General features: G+C 34.9%; 1 protein-coding gene across 2 annotated transcripts in view; it reads left to right on the top strand.

Annotated features, from left to right (window-relative positions):
* The window catches only part of MARCHF3 (membrane associated ring-CH-type finger 3), a 444,776-nt gene extending 429,049 nt beyond the window's left edge, over positions 1-15,727 (top strand). For both annotated transcript variants that reach the window (XM_053701629.1, XM_053701628.1), the window contains 2 exons: positions 12,731-12,940; positions 14,656-15,727. In XM_053701629.1, the coding sequence (XP_053557604.1) occupies positions 12,731-12,940; positions 14,656-14,814 (369 nt within the window). In that variant the 3' untranslated portion in view covers positions 14,815-15,727. The remainder of the gene's footprint in view (positions 1-12,730; positions 12,941-14,655) is intronic.
* The last annotated feature ends 306 nt before the right edge of the window (positions 15,728-16,033 follow it).

Genomic DNA, 16,033 nt, shown 5'->3' with positions numbered 1-16,033 from the left:
TTTAAATACTTTTTTATACATATCGTCTGCTTAATTTCTTATATATTATGCATGTATAGAAAATTAGTTTGTTGTCTCTTTAACAATAAATGTGTTAGATAGCATTAGAGTTGACCAGACACTATTTCACCAAATGCATCCCCTCTATACTGGTAGAAATAATCACTCATCTAAAGTAATCACATATTCATCATTAAGCGGATGGCTTTGGAGAATCATTTACATATCTTATAAATAATGACCTTTTCTAGTTCAAAATGAATCAGTTTGACAACTGGAAACCCACAAACTGCCTGTTTTAATGTACTATTTAATTGCATTGAAACATTTTAGTCACTTTAACGTCCCTTTAAAAGAGAACATAAAACCTTGTTGATTGTAAGCTTTTAGCTAATCAAATCTAAGCCTCATGATGTCATCCTTCACTGTGCAAAGCCAACCTTTTGTGGCAGTAAATCAGCACTTTCTGCCTGGCAGGCAAATATCAGCTTAGGTCTCTCTAGTGTAGAAGCTGTACTATGGAACGAAAATCCTCAGACAGAGCTGTTTGCAGGTTCTGACCCCCATTCTGTTGGTAACTAATCAGAAGATTTTCCTTAATGAAACTCATTAGAAACACATTTCATGAAGGGAATCTGGAATGTTTTATTAATCTTATTTTATCCATGTACAGTGTTATATTATGTCTAGTGCAGTGATTGATAAATGAGTGGAGCCGCAAATATTGGGTTAGCAGATTTGTGAGCCCTGCATTTCCTATTGCCATACTGCCCTTTGTATAAACCAATGGCGCTTGCCTATCATGGGGTTAGACTTAAGTTTTTATTTAAATTTTTAGGGTTTTTTATTTTTTAGATTAGGGATTTTATGGGCGGTAAAAGAGCTAAATGCCCTTTTAAGGGCAGTAAAAAAGCTGAATGCCCTTTTAAGGGCAATGCCCATACAAATGCCCCTTTAGGGGCAATGGGTAGTTTAGAATTTTTTTGTGTTAGGTTTTTTATTTTGGGGGGTGTGGTGGGTGGGCGGTTTTACAATTAGGGGGAACTTAGTTTTTAAAAAAAGTAAAATAGCTGTTTAACTTAGGGCAATGCCCTACAAAAGGCCCTTTTAAGGGCTATTGGTAGTTTAGTATTAGATTAGGGGGTGTTTTTATTTTGGGGGGGTTATTTTAATAGGGATTAGGTATAATTTTTTTATTTTTGAAAATTTGGGTTATTATTTTATGTAATGTTAGACTTTTTTATTTTTTGTAATTTTAGATTTTTTTTGTAATTTTAGATTAATTTAAATTTAGGTTTTTTATTTTTAAAGTAATGTTACGTTTTTTTATTTTAATTGTAATTTAGGATTATTTTAATTTATGCAATGGGGTTAATTTAGGGGGTGTTAGGTTAGGGGACTTAGTGATTAGTTATTTGCACTATGGGGGCATGGCGGTTTAGGGTTTAATAGTTTAAATAGCTAGATTGTGCTGTGGGGCATGGCGTAATGGGGTTAATAGTTTAAATAGATACTTTGTGATATGGGGGTTGGCGGAATAGGGGTTAATACATTAGTTATTGCGGTGGGGGGTTGCGGTTGAGAGGTAGATATTGCGCATGCGTTATGGGTTTGATTTTATTTTAACAGCGAGCGACGGGGAACATATACGCGCCGCACTTGTATGCGGCGCCGTGTGTGCGATTGAGTGTAGTGTAAGGTCGGGTTACCATAGTAACCTATTCATGTTTTAGAAATCGGGTGGAAGCATTAACACAACACTAACTTACACCTACACATAAAGAGCAACCGCATGCAAAGCAGAAACTTTTTCAATGGAAACCTGGTATTAAAATGGAGCCGTAAATTACTTTTAACTGTCGACCGCTTCGGTAGCTTACGGCTTCATTTTTAACGGCTCGATGGAAACGAGCCCTTAGTTGACAAACTGGCATGTTTAGTGGTAACAACTAAGGCAGGAATATGTCTTTAAGCATAAGTGATGGATGGTTTATTTACAAGTGGTTAAAGCTTTAAAAATGTGTGATAATATGTCTGAAATAATGAGAACGTAAATCAGAATAACTACACACTCGTTTTCTACTACTTTTTATTACTATGAAACAGGCTGCCAAGATTAGGAATTACAGGCGAATTTAACGATAGTTTTAAATCCTTTATAAATACATTTTCCTGTATAAAAAGTGATAAGCTCCTTCCGATCTGTGGCAATTGTTTAACAGTTTAAGAAGACTGCAGAAAGATTGCTGAACCAGACCAAGTCTTAAATCCTGTTCACATTCACATAGGTTTTAATTAAAGATTGTTATGATTATACAGATCAGTAGTAAAACACCATGAAACACTGTATCAGAATAAATGAGCACTTTCTACTTCTACAATAAATGTGTCTCTTATGTTTAGTATAAATGTTTGTCCATCAGAAACTCCAAAAGTAGCTATATGGGGTACCCATCTTCTGCATTTTCACCAGTTCCTATGTTATTCTAGGTACAGCTAATTCGTTAAAGGGATACTAAACCAAAATGTAATTCTTTAATGATCCAGATAGAGCATGCAATTTTTAGCCACTTTCTAATTTACTCCTATTATCAATTTGTCTTTGTTCTCTTGCTATCTTTATTTAAAAAGCAGGAATGTAAGCTTAGCAGCCGGACCATTTTTGGTTCAGAACCTGGGTTACTCTTGCTTATTGGTGGCTAAATGTAGGAACAATAAAGACTTTATGAATTTAGCATGATTGGACCTAGTAAAGGTGAAAAATCCTGACCACGCCTAAAATACCAAACCACGCCCACAGCCAGCACCTTATTCACATATGTGAAATCACCAAGACCCATTTTGTTCTATCCAGCAAGACTAATTTACATAACAAAGCAGACGTGGACATTTTACAATCACTAACATTTAGGTTCAGATTATGAGTAGAGTGTAAACATTTATATTTATGTACACATGTATAGACATAAATAAATATATACATATATACAGGGAGTGCAGAATTATTAGGCAAGTTGTATTTTTGAGGATTAGTTTTATTACTGAACAACAACCATGTTCTCAATGAACCCAAAAAACTCATTAATATCAAAGCTGAATAGTTTTGGAAGTAGTTTTTAGTTTGTTTTTAGTTATAGCTATTTTAGGGGGATATCTGTGTGTGCAGATGACTATTACTGTGCATAATTATTAGGCAACTTAACAAAAAACAAATATATACCCATTTCAATTATTTATTTTTACCAGTGAAACCAATATAACATCTCAACATTCACAAATATACATTTCTGACATTCAAAAACAAATCAGTGACCAATATAGCCACCTTTCTTTGCAAGGACACTCAAAAGCCTGCCATCCATGGATTCTGTCAGTGTTTTGATCTGTTCACCATCAACATTGCGTACAGCAGCAACCACAGCCTCCCAGACACTGTTCAGAGAGGTGTACTGTTTTCCCTCCTTGTAAATCTCACATTTGATGATGGACCACAGGTTCTCAATGGGGTTCAGATCAGGTGAACAAGGAGGCCATGTCATTAGATTTTCTTCTTTTATACCCTTTCTTGCCAGCCACACTGTGGAGTACTTGGACGCGTGTGATGGAGCATTGTCCTGCATGAAAATCATGTTTTTCTTGAAGGATGCAGACTTCTTCCTGTACCACTGCTTGAAGAAGGTGTCTTCCAGAAACTGGCAGTAGGACTGGGAGTTGAACTTTACTCCATCCTCAACCCGAAAAGGCCCCACAAGCTCATCTTTGATGATACCAGCCCAAACCAGTACTCCACCTCCACCTTGCTGGCGTCTGAGTCGGATTGGAGCTCTCTGCCCTTTACCAATCCAGCCACGGGCCCATCCATCTGGCCCATCAAGACTCACTCTCATTTCATCAGTCCATAAAACCTTAGAAAAATCAGTCTTGAGATATTTCTTGGCCCAGTCTTGACGTTTCAGCTTGTGTGTCTTGTTCAGTGGTGGTCGTCTTTCAGCCTTTCTTACCTTGGCCATGTCTCTAAGTATTGCACACCTTGTGCTTTTGGGCACTCCAGTGATGTTGCAGCTCTGAAATATGGCCAAACTGGTGGCAAGTGGCATCTTGGCAGCTGCACGCTTGACTTTTCTCAGTTCATGGGCAGTTATTTTGCGCCTTGGTTTTTCCACACGCTTCTTGCGACCCTGTTGACTATTTTGAATGAAACGCTTGATTGTTCGATGATCACGCTTCAGAAGCTTTGCAATTTTAAGAGTGCTGCATCCCTCTGCAAGATATCTCACTATTTTTGACTTTTCTGAGCCTGTCAAGTCCTTCTTTTGACCCATTTTGCCAAAGGAAAGGAAGTTGCCTAATAATTATGCACACCTGATATAGGGTGTTGATGTCATTAGACCACACCCCTTCTCATTACAGAGATGCACATCACCTAATATGCTTAATTGGTAGAAGGCTTTCGAGTAAGACAACATGCATAAAGAGGATGATGTGGTCAAAATACTCATTTGCCTAATAATTCTGCACTCCCTGTATATATATATATATATATATATATATATATATATATATATATATATATATATATATATATATATATATATATATATACACAGTTGTGCTCATAAGTTTACATACCCCGGCAGAATTTATGATTTCTTGGCCATTTTTCAAAAAAATATGAATGATAACACAAAAACTTTTCTTTCACTCATGATTAGTGTTTGGCTGAAGCCATTTATTATTAATCAACTGTGTTTACCAGGACCGTCTTTAACACAGGGCAAAAGGGGCAGCTGCCCAGGGCCCAGTCTCTGTTGAGGGGCCCAAGAGTCCTTTTTTTTATGGTTCATACTAGACTGCTTATGTGACATGGGGAACACACAAATTCAGTCCTAATACAAAAGTACTCTGCTTATATTTAAAAAAAAAAAACTGTGCCAGACCGTGTTGGTGTCATGTGACATGCCAAGCTATTGCCATGTGCTGTTTTAGATGTGCACTGTGCAGCACTGAATGCAAAGCCCTAACTCGGCATCCAGCCATTCCCACTGCATCAGAAAAGGTCTTACTGGGGTTACAACTGTTACCAGGTAACTACTCTGGTTGTGGGGATTGTTTCTGGGTAGGACTGACTGTAGGCGCATGCAGCTGGAGTCGCAGGCACATGAGGATTTGAGCATCTGTGCAGCTGCATACTCTGCTCTTTTCAGTCTTGAGGCTGTGTGACTCATCTCACACTGTACCCATGCAGCCTTGGACAGACAGCCCTGCTCTTTCTGCTGTGGCCCTAAGATCAACTAACTGAAGTTTGTTAGGGGAACAGTGCTTTGTAGAAAAGTGTCAGTGGGAAGAATAAGTGAGTGCACACACACCCCTCTCCATGCAGCATTGTCTAGTGCAGGTGAGAGGGAACTTGTTCCTAGCAAAGAATTGACATGTGCTTCTGTGGCTGATGTATAGTGTCATGCTGATACTTCACACATTAATGTAAGGTTTATTTTTATAGTTTTTATTTTCTCTCTGTCTCAGATTTTACAGCTTCCCATAGTAGTTCTGCTGTTCCAGTCAGTAAACTTATATTTGTCTGCACCTCCATGCTTCCTTCTCAGTCTTTACCTTGCTTTGCTCCTGTTGGCTGCCCTAAATCTCTTTAACCAGCAAACCTCACACCAGAATCACATTCAAAAGAATATTAAATGAATCCACAGTGGAGGAATTTATATATTTATTTATATTTATATATTTATTTACTTATTAGTACTGCTTAGGTCCAGTTTCACATATTGCAATTTATTTCATTTTGTTTAAATGATTAGCCCAGCAGTGGATGATCCACCGATGGGCTAATAATAAAAAAAATAAAAAAAAATTGATTTAGTTGTTTTTTGGGATGTTGGGGTGTAGAGCGAAATTGCATGGGGTGGGGCCCAAGAACATTTTTGTCCAGGGTCCAGTCAATATTAAAGATGGCCCTGGTGTTTACTCTTTTTAAATCATAATGCCAACAGAAACTACCCAAATGACCCTTATTAAAAGTTTACACACCCTGGTGATTTTGGCCTGATAACATGCAAACAAGTTGACACAAAGGGGTTTGAATGGCTATTAAATGTAACCATTTTGTTGCATATTGCACATTTTCTGTTAATCCAATAAACCTCATTTCACTGATAGATCAAAACGAAATTGCTGATCCAAAAACCCAATTATTTATAAATGAAAATTATTGAAATTGTCAGGGGTGCCTAAATTTTGGCATACAACTGTGTATATATATATATATATATATATATATATATATATATATATATATATATATAAGTGCATTGGAGCCCTTTGCTTTTAAGTAGATGAAAACATGTAAAAGCATTTTTTATATTTAATAAAGGTTTTAACTATGTATTTGATGTAAATATTTGACATTCCAATGTTCTGTACATAGCAGAATATGTTATAAGTATTTATAAATAGATATTTATATATATATATATATATATATATATATATATATATATATATATATATATATATATATATATATATAAAGATATATATTGTACAAAAAAACATCAGATATATGTAGAAATATTTATTTATGAATATTTATTTATTTATTCTATGAGGGAATAGGTGAATAAGTTCTGCTTTTTGCGCTAGTAGGGTTAGCCAGTGAACAAAAACAGTTTACTTTCAACTCATACGAGCACAAGCCTACAAGCGCAAAAAGCTTACTACATGCGCAATTATCTCTCAAGCTGATATCTCTCTAATACAAACATGGTAGAAGTTTTTACTTTTACAGAACGTATTTATATAAATATAATTGACAAGCAACTCATCCCAATAGTGATATAAAAGAGAGATAATAGAGCTATATTTCATCCCTGTTACACTGATTTGGCCCTTTATATATTGTAAAGCATTTCATTTTTGTCTTGAGACTCAGCCCAGCTCTAAAAGATTCCTTCACTTAATTTCAGTGCTTTTCTCTTAATTAAAGAACTCCAATTTGGGAGATGGTAATTGCTTTACTCGCTATTATGGTTCTAATGAGCTTCTTTACTGTTATAATTATAAAAGAAATTCTGTGCCACGCTTCTGTCCAAGAATCGCATTATTATACGCACTAGCTGCTCAGAATCTACAAAAGCACTCATTTACCAATGTTGCGGTTGTCCCGTTGCTTTTCTATTTTTTGTGTCATTTTAATTGCTGAATTACATTTTAAACGTCCAATTATTTTGTCATATGTAGTCTATTATAAATAGCCTTAATTATGAATGCAAAATTATGTATTCATGAATCACTCTAGGGTTTTATAGATTTTGTAATAACACAAAATGTGCACACTGCTAGTACTTATATTCACCTAGATTACTAGGTTTGCGTTACGGTTTTTAATGCTGAAAAAAAAGGGCAATTTCAAAGTAAAAGCAGTAACGCAGCTATTGCGAGTCGTATCGGTATAGCTATACCGCAAGCATTTTAGCCTGTAACGCAACGTACATTCCGCAAATTACGTTTCTTGCGTGGGATTTTCATAGTGCCGGTATTACAGGTTGTGCGGTGAGGCTGAAAAGCTTGTGTTACAGCCTATACTGAGACAATCCATACCTGAGAGCAGTAGATATGAGTTTTGCGCTACAAAAATGTTTCACAAAACTCATAACTAAACTGTTACAAAGTACACTAACACTCATAAACTACCTATTAACCCTTAAGCTGCCGCCCTCCCGGATGGCAAACACTGTATTAAAGCTATTAACCCCTAATCTGCCGCCTACCCACATCGCGACTATTAAATAAATGTATTAACCCCTACCACACCTGACATCGCCAACACTAATAAAAATTATTAACCCCTATTCCACCGCTCCCCGTCATCGCCGCCACTATAATAAAGCTATTAACCCCTATTCCGCCACTCCCGACATCATTGACACTATAATAAAGTTATTAACCCCTAAACCGCTGCCCCCCACAACGCAAAACACTAAATTAAACTATTAACCCTAAACCTTACACCCCCTAACTTATATTACAATATAACTATATTTAAATAAATAAAAACTTACCTGTGAAATAAAAATAAACCTAACATTAAACTATAAATTAACCTAACATTACTATTCTAATAAAATAAAAAATACTCCCAATTAAAAATACTGAATTACTAATTTAAAAAAAACCTAATACAAAAATAATTAATACTAAAATCAAGAAAAATGGAAAACACTTAGCTTACAAAAAATAATAAACGAAATTATCAAAAATAAAAAAATACACCTAATCTAATAGCCCTATAAAAATACCCCTAGCCTACAATAAACTACCAATAGCCCTTAAACAGCTCTTTTACCTATCCCCCAACAGTAAAAACCCACCACCCAACCAACCCCCCAAAATAAAAAAACCTATCTTTGAAAAATAAAACTAAGCTACCCATTGCCCCTAAAAGGGCATTTGTATGGGCATTGCCCTTAAAAGGACATTCAGCTCTTTTTCATTGCCCTTATAAGGGCATTTAGCTCTTTTTCAAAAGCCCAAACCCTAATCTAAAAGAAAACAACCCCAAAAAATAAAAAAATACCTAACAATGACCCCAGAATATCTACTCACGGTTGATTAAGTCCGGACATCCAGGCGGCAACATCTTCATCCATCGCGGGGGCATCTTCTATCTTCATCCCGGCGGCACGCAGTGGCAAAGACATCCAGCATCGAGCGTCCTCTTCATACGGTCCCCGCCGTACACTGAAGCTTCAATGTACAGTAGCTGTTTCAAAATGGCGTACCTAGCATTCCTATTGGCTGAGATTTTTCAGTCCGCACTTCAGGTGTTAGATTTTTTCCAACACTCTCTCCCCATTGATGTCTATGGGGGAAAGCGTGCACGAGCACGTCAAATCAGCCCTTGGATTTTTTGCGGTATGGGGCTTAACATCACCATATCGCACACACCAGGAGACTTTTCAGTAACTTGTAATGGCAGCGCTATGGAGAGGGAAATAACGCACTTTTTTGGCGTTAGTTTCGCACCCTAATTAGCGCAAAACTCGTAATCTAGGTGATTGTGATTATTAAAATAGTTCTAAAGGGTAATAACAAGTCAGCCTGGTATCTGGCAAGTGGATGAAGTAACACATTATTTGTTGCCCCTGGGGTTTGTCCAACTCAATAGTTAATTATTCAAAGCCATATTTAAAAAATAAAATAATAATAATTTTATAGATATTTGTAAATATAATTAAAGGGACAGTCAAGTAAAAATTAAACTTTTATTATTCATATAGTGCATGCAGTTTTAAACAACTCTCCAATTTACTTTTAGAATCAAATTTGCTTTTGTTCTTTTGGTATTCTTTGTTAAAAGCTAAACCAAGGTAAGCTCATATGCTAATTTCTAATCCCTTAAAGGCCGCCTCTTATCTCAGTGCATTTTGACAGTTTTTCATAGCTAGACAGTGCTAGTTCATGTGTGTCATATAGATAACTTTGTGCTCACTCCCATGGTGTTATTTATGAGTCAGCACTGATTGGCTAAAATGCAAGTCTGTCAAAATAACTGAGAAAAGGGGACAAGCTGCAGAGACTTAGATACAAGGTAATCACAGAGGTAAAAAGTCTATTATTATAACTGTCATGGTTATGCAGAACTGGGGAATGAGTAATAAAGGGATTATCTATCTTTTTAAACAATAACTATTTTCAAGTAGACTGTCCCTTTAATCATTTCACATGTATATATTCATAAGATTGATTTTAGAGCTTTAAACCACAGTAGATCCAAATTATCCTCAGTTTATTATGAAATGTTGATTCATGCAATCTAGTGTCACTTTAAGCATTTGATATTAAATCATCATAATCTTACAGATTACTAGTGGAGCGATAAGGGGTTTATTGTGGGGTTTTGTACTCGTCGGGCTTACTGCTCGTACATATTACGAGTTTTAAGTAAACGCGATCCCTTGAGCACAATCGCGTTTTACGCTAGAATGATTACCGCGACTTCAGAACTTTTGTTAACTGTTTCGCGAAACTTAAAAAGTTGTACAGAACACATAAAAAATACTTTACAAAGTACAGTTAAGCTCATAATAACACCATCTAATAAAAATTATTTTATAAAAAAATATTGCACACAAAAGTTATAAGGGCTCAAAGATATGCGATCTCATGCAGGCAAAGGGATTTAAAGTGCCATAAAACAGGTTGAGGTTTGTGCATATCCTAAATGGACTAATCCATTAAAAATAGTTTGCATAAAAAAATGTTTTACATTGTTTATTTTAAAAAAACTTTTATTTATATGTGTGTATATGTATTTACTGACATATATACACATTAACACATAAATACATATGTATACATTATATATAGACTTATATAGATGTCCAATGGAGCCCTTTGCAGTTAAAGGGACAGTCTAGTATAAATTAAACTTTCATTATTCAGATAGGACTTTTAATTTTAATCAACTTTCCAATTTACTTTTATCATCAAATTTGCTTTTTTCTCTTGGCATTCTTAGTTTAAACTAAACATAGGTAGGCTCATATGCTAATTTCTAAGCCTTTGAGGGCTGCCTCTTATCACAGGCTTTTTAAATCTCTTTTCAACACAAAGAGACAGAAAGTACACGTGGGCCATATAGATAACACTGTGTTCAGGCACAGAAAGTTATTTAAGATTTAGCACAAAACAATGCTAAATACAAGACAATAGATAATAAACAGTCACAGTCATGTGATCAGGGGGCTGGAAGAAGGTTCCTAGATACAAGGTAATCACAGAGGTAAAAAGTATATTAATATAACTGTGCTGGTTATGCAAAACTGGGGAATGAGTAATAAAGGGATTATCTATCTTTTAAAACAATAACAGTTCTATGGTAGACTGTCCCTTTAAGTAGATGAAAACATGAAAGAAATAATTTTTGCAATATTCAATTTTAATAAAGGTTTTAACTATGTATTTGCTTTAAATAAATATATATAAAATACTTTTTTTTTCATGGGCTTCTTTGGGGGAATACGTGAACGTGCACGCGATATTCTAACATTATAATATAAAATGTTAAATTATGTGTAGAAAAAAAAAAACTTTTTCCTTTCGTTATTTAATGTCATCCATATTCTTAAAGGGATATGAAACCCCAAATTTCTTTTAGGATTCAGATAGAGCATGCAATTTTAAACAACTTTCTTATTTACTTCTATTAATTTTTATTCGTTCTCTTGATATCGTTTGTTGAAACGCAGACATATGCATTGGAGCCGGGTTAGCGCTCGAACAAACTTTTAATAATACGAGCGCAACCTGAAGAGCGCAAATAAACTGCTACTAGCGCAATTAATGCTCTAGTGGGAGCGCTAATTGTAATCTGGCTCTGTGAGTCTGCAAAAAGTAATAAGTGGCTTCAGTAAAAGTTTCTAGACTCGGAAATAAACCCCAAATGAGTAAAGAAATGATATTATGGTTTAGTGGTGTCTTCCATACAACTCAATGAGAACAGTGACATCTGGTGGTAGCTCCTGTTACCTGCAGCATTTTGGTTTTATCTCCAATTTAAAGTGATTCTAAAACACATTATAATATAAAATGTTACATTAGGTGTAGAAAAAAAAAGAACCCTTTTCTTTCATTATTTAATTCCACCCATATTTTTAAAGGGATATGAAACCCACATTTCTTTCTTGATTCAGATAGAGTATGCAATTTTAATCAACATTATTTATGGTGTTATCAATTTTTCTTTGTCCCATATGCTTGGGAGCGGGCACATTTGTGGAGCACTATATTGCAGCAGTTTTGCAAGAATGGTATCCATTTGTAAAAGCACTAGATGGCAGCAGTGCCCCAGATGTCTACCTAGGTATCTCTTCAATACAGCATATCATGGGAATTAAGCAAATTTGATCATAGAAGTAAATTGGAAACATTTTTAAAATGGTATGTTCTGTTTGATTTACAAAAGACATTTTTTGAGTGTCATATCCCTTTAAAGTGATTTTAAACCCATTATAATATAAAATGTTAAATTACATGTACATTCATTATTTAATTCCAACCATTATTCATTAGTTAGCTCTGAAAATTGTTCAGTTCGGATAATTAGATAATATAGTACAAACTAATGGAGGTTTTGCAAACAAAATAACAGTGGCAAGCTTTGTACTGCAATAACAAGTCCTGAAGGGCTTCTCCTAATAAGACAAGTGGCGCTTGGAGTTATGTGCAGCTCACTGGAAATTAAAGATGCATATTTTCATCACTTATGAAGCATCAACATGTGCTGTATGATGATGATACAATTAGATGTAATGAAAATGAATCGCATTTGATTGTAAAAGGTATTTTTAGGCAAGTGAATTGACAGCTTTAAATTAACTTTTATTATAATCTTTAATTTGGACCATTAAGTCTAAATTCTAAAATTTCTTCTGCTCGTAATAATATTACTCTTAGTTAAAGGGACATTAAACTCTAATACGTTTTTATTAGCATAGTGTTGAGGTTATTACCTGCCTCTCTCTAGTCATGGGTTCTGCCATGTTGAAATCTAGCTTTCGCTGTATTCTAGTTTGCACATCCTTCAGATACATGCAGTGTAACCGAGGTTCCAAAATGTTGACACCCAGGTGCAAGAGATATATTTAATATTTAATGTCCCTTTAAGCAGTTTTATTTTAAACTAGATGGAGCAGCAATGACAAATGTTTTTTTTTTCCAGTGGCTGCGGAACCCAGGCCCCCAGCATGAGAAGAGGACTCTCTTTGGAGACATGGTGTGTTTCTTGTTCATAACGCCGCTCGCCACTATCTCTGGCTGGCTGTGCCTTCGGGGAGCAGTGGATCATCTGCACTTCAGCAGCAGGCTGGAAGCCGTAGGGCTTATTGCTCTCACTGTTGCACTCTTTACCATTTACCTCTTTTGGACACTGGTAAGTATATATTTTCCTTGTTAATGCTAATAAATGTCAATTATAAAGTACTTTATTACTATAAGAAAGGCTCTTATGAAGTCTTAACAGTGTAAGAAAATATTCTTATAGACTCTTCATTTCATTTTACAAATCAGTTATTTCAATAAGTGCAGATCCCTCATGGAAATAATTTTTTATTTTTATTATTTTCGCTTATTTCAACCGATAGGGTAAAACCATAATGAAGACACAATTAATGACTATGGAGTGACAGATAAAGGCCGACCTGTTCCCATCAGTTGTGCATGACATCATTCAAAATCAATGTGCAAAAAAAACCACCCACCATAACAGCCACAAGTACTGTAGTTCACATTAGTTACTAAGAGAACAGGAAAACAATGTTTTTGCACCAGCATCACAGTCATAAACTTGTTTATCATCATGGTTTCCTTCTGTAAAACCTTTAAATCAGCTGCAAGGAGTTTTTAAATATAATGAGGATGGATCAAACAAAATATATAAGATACCATTGCTTTTCCTACATTAGAGCAATATGAAAACAGTTCATACCTTACTATTCCGAGATTTGCTTCAACTGTACTTTTCTCTGTCTCCGCTTCTCCCCAGTTTCATGTCATCCATTCCATGTGGAAAACTGTTAGGAATCAATGACATCCTTGGGCTTACAGGCTCTATGATGACTGTACACAAAGGCTTCATGGGGCACTTGCTGCATAAAAGCAAATTCTTTATTAGTACTATTAGTACAAAAATTAAAACATAGTAGTGTTAAAATAACACTGTCTTAGGACAGCACCGCCCATCAAAACCGTTTCATGCCCCTTCTTTGACACTTTCTCAAAGATAACTCTCATAGGTTGTAGCTTGCCCCATAAAGACACCACACCCCTACTACAGGGGTGGGCTGTCCCTTCTTAAGGAAGAATATTTAGACTATAGTTGTTTCAATTAAAATGCTACTGTTTTTAAGAAGGTATCATTTTCTTCAAACATTACTTAAAAAAAACATTATTTAAAAGTGTGTCTGCTTAAATTATATATTAATCTAATAGATTGTTTCTTTATTAAATTATATTTCTCCAAGAAATATAAACATAAATACACGTCAACATAAAAAGCAACAACAAATTCTTATCTAAAATCCTTAAATTATAACTCATTTAAAGGAATTTCATGGATTCCTAACAGTGTGTTTTGACTTTACATTATGAAAGGACCACCATATTAATCAGGAAAACGTTCTTCAATAGCTACTGTACTTACTGGGATGCTAGGAATTGTTGTGCTAGTGCACGTACATGGCTTTATTACCCTGCTCACGGTTTTACACCCAGAAAGATTTATTATTTAAAAATAATTTGATAAACCCAGATTTGAACATCAGTGTACTAAATAACAAGTTCAGCTCCAATGTTATTTATTTTATATGAAATACTCAAAGATTTTATGCATAGAATAACTTTACAGTCCCTATTTGAATTCACCAATACACGTGTATCTGGGGGCGAAAAAGTTTTGTACAGTTTTCAGAAAAATAGCACAATTATTAAAAGTAGCGATTCACTTCTTGAGTGTTTGTTGTGAGCTGGGTATCACCCAGGTTACTGTTAGCAATGAAAAGCCCCTCACGTTACTTTGTAAAGCAAAACAAAGTTTTATAAAATGTAAAACATTCCCTTGCTATATTTCATTCATGTGCTCTTTTCCAGGTGTCATTCAGATACCACTGTAGATTATACAACGAATGGCGCCGGACCAATCAAAGAGTTCTTCTTGTGATCCCTAAATCAGCCAATCTACCTTCCAACCAACAGTCTTTGCTGGGTCTACATTCACTCAAAAGGAACTCAAAAGAAACAATTGTGTGAAAAGAATATGAATGGGACATTTCCTGCAGCATCATGCACTGTAACTTTCTCTTGCATCTGCCATTCAGACTTAAGTCAACGACTGTTGAAAACATCAAGAATATGGAATCCTCATTTCCTGGAGCACCAAAGCCCAGTTTTAGTTTATCATGAATGCTGCGATTATGTATATGCTAAGTTGCCAAACCTTGTTCATTTAGTCTAAAACATTTTGTATAATATATATATATACTGTATATATATATATATATATATATATATATATATATATAAATCATACCATGTAAAATGCTTTGTGTTCTCTTTTCTTGGTATCTGACGTTAGAAGATCCTGCAATGTAAAACATTGCAGTTCTTGAAGGATTAGTAGAATTTAGCACAAACATTTTTGTTCATTCATGTACATTCTATGACAATATGCAGACATTTTGAGTGTTTTTTTTTCTTCTTGTTTTTAGGACATTTTGTATAAAACCTTTATAGTTTCTAAACTATTTTTAATGGCATAAGGTTTTTTTTTCAAACCTTGTATTTAAAGGAAATTTATCTATGTACTGAGTGGGTATTACTCATAAAATTCAGAATTTAACAGTTACAATACAGCATAAACCATTTCAGACCTTGTGTGCTATTCTTTTTGACTACATTGTAGGAGAATTGCATTTTATCTAATTATTCTAATTCATAGTCTGGAAATTAAAAATGAAAGGAAGGCATTAATTATAGTAATTTCCACACTGTTGGGATATCTGAGATCTAGATTCAGTGCAGAAAATACTACATGCATTGGAAAATGAATAAACTTAGTATCTGCAAATATCAAACCTTTTGGATTAATATTTCAAGTATACAACTGATATTATGGATTCAAATATTATTGTTCATTATTTAAGTATTAAATACTCCACAAAAATCTGTGTCTCATTTTGCCCTTATTGTGTGTTTTTTTTATTTGAGAATGAAGAAGAAATGGTGGTCATAAATAATAAGCAGAACCTGAGACATTATGACTTGTAATGAGGTTCTAGTACACACTGCCTGATTTAGATTTCTGGCATATACTTGTAGAGGGCCTGGTCAGTGGTTGTTGTAGGGGACTTTGGGCTCATATTTTTCAACATGCTCTCATGTAAAACTTCAATTTTCTGAACTTTAATCCTTGAGACTGCTGACTGTCACTCTGGTTAGACTGTAGTGAAGAGAGAGATGGGGTGTCATT

Source organism: Bombina bombina, chromosome 2 (genome assembly GCF_027579735.1).
Source record: "Bombina bombina isolate aBomBom1 chromosome 2, aBomBom1.pri, whole genome shotgun sequence".
NCBI lineage: Eukaryota > Metazoa > Chordata > Amphibia > Anura > Bombinatoridae > Bombina > Bombina bombina.
Note: the sequence above shows the minus strand (reverse complement) of the source record. Positions and strands in the feature narration are given on the sequence as shown.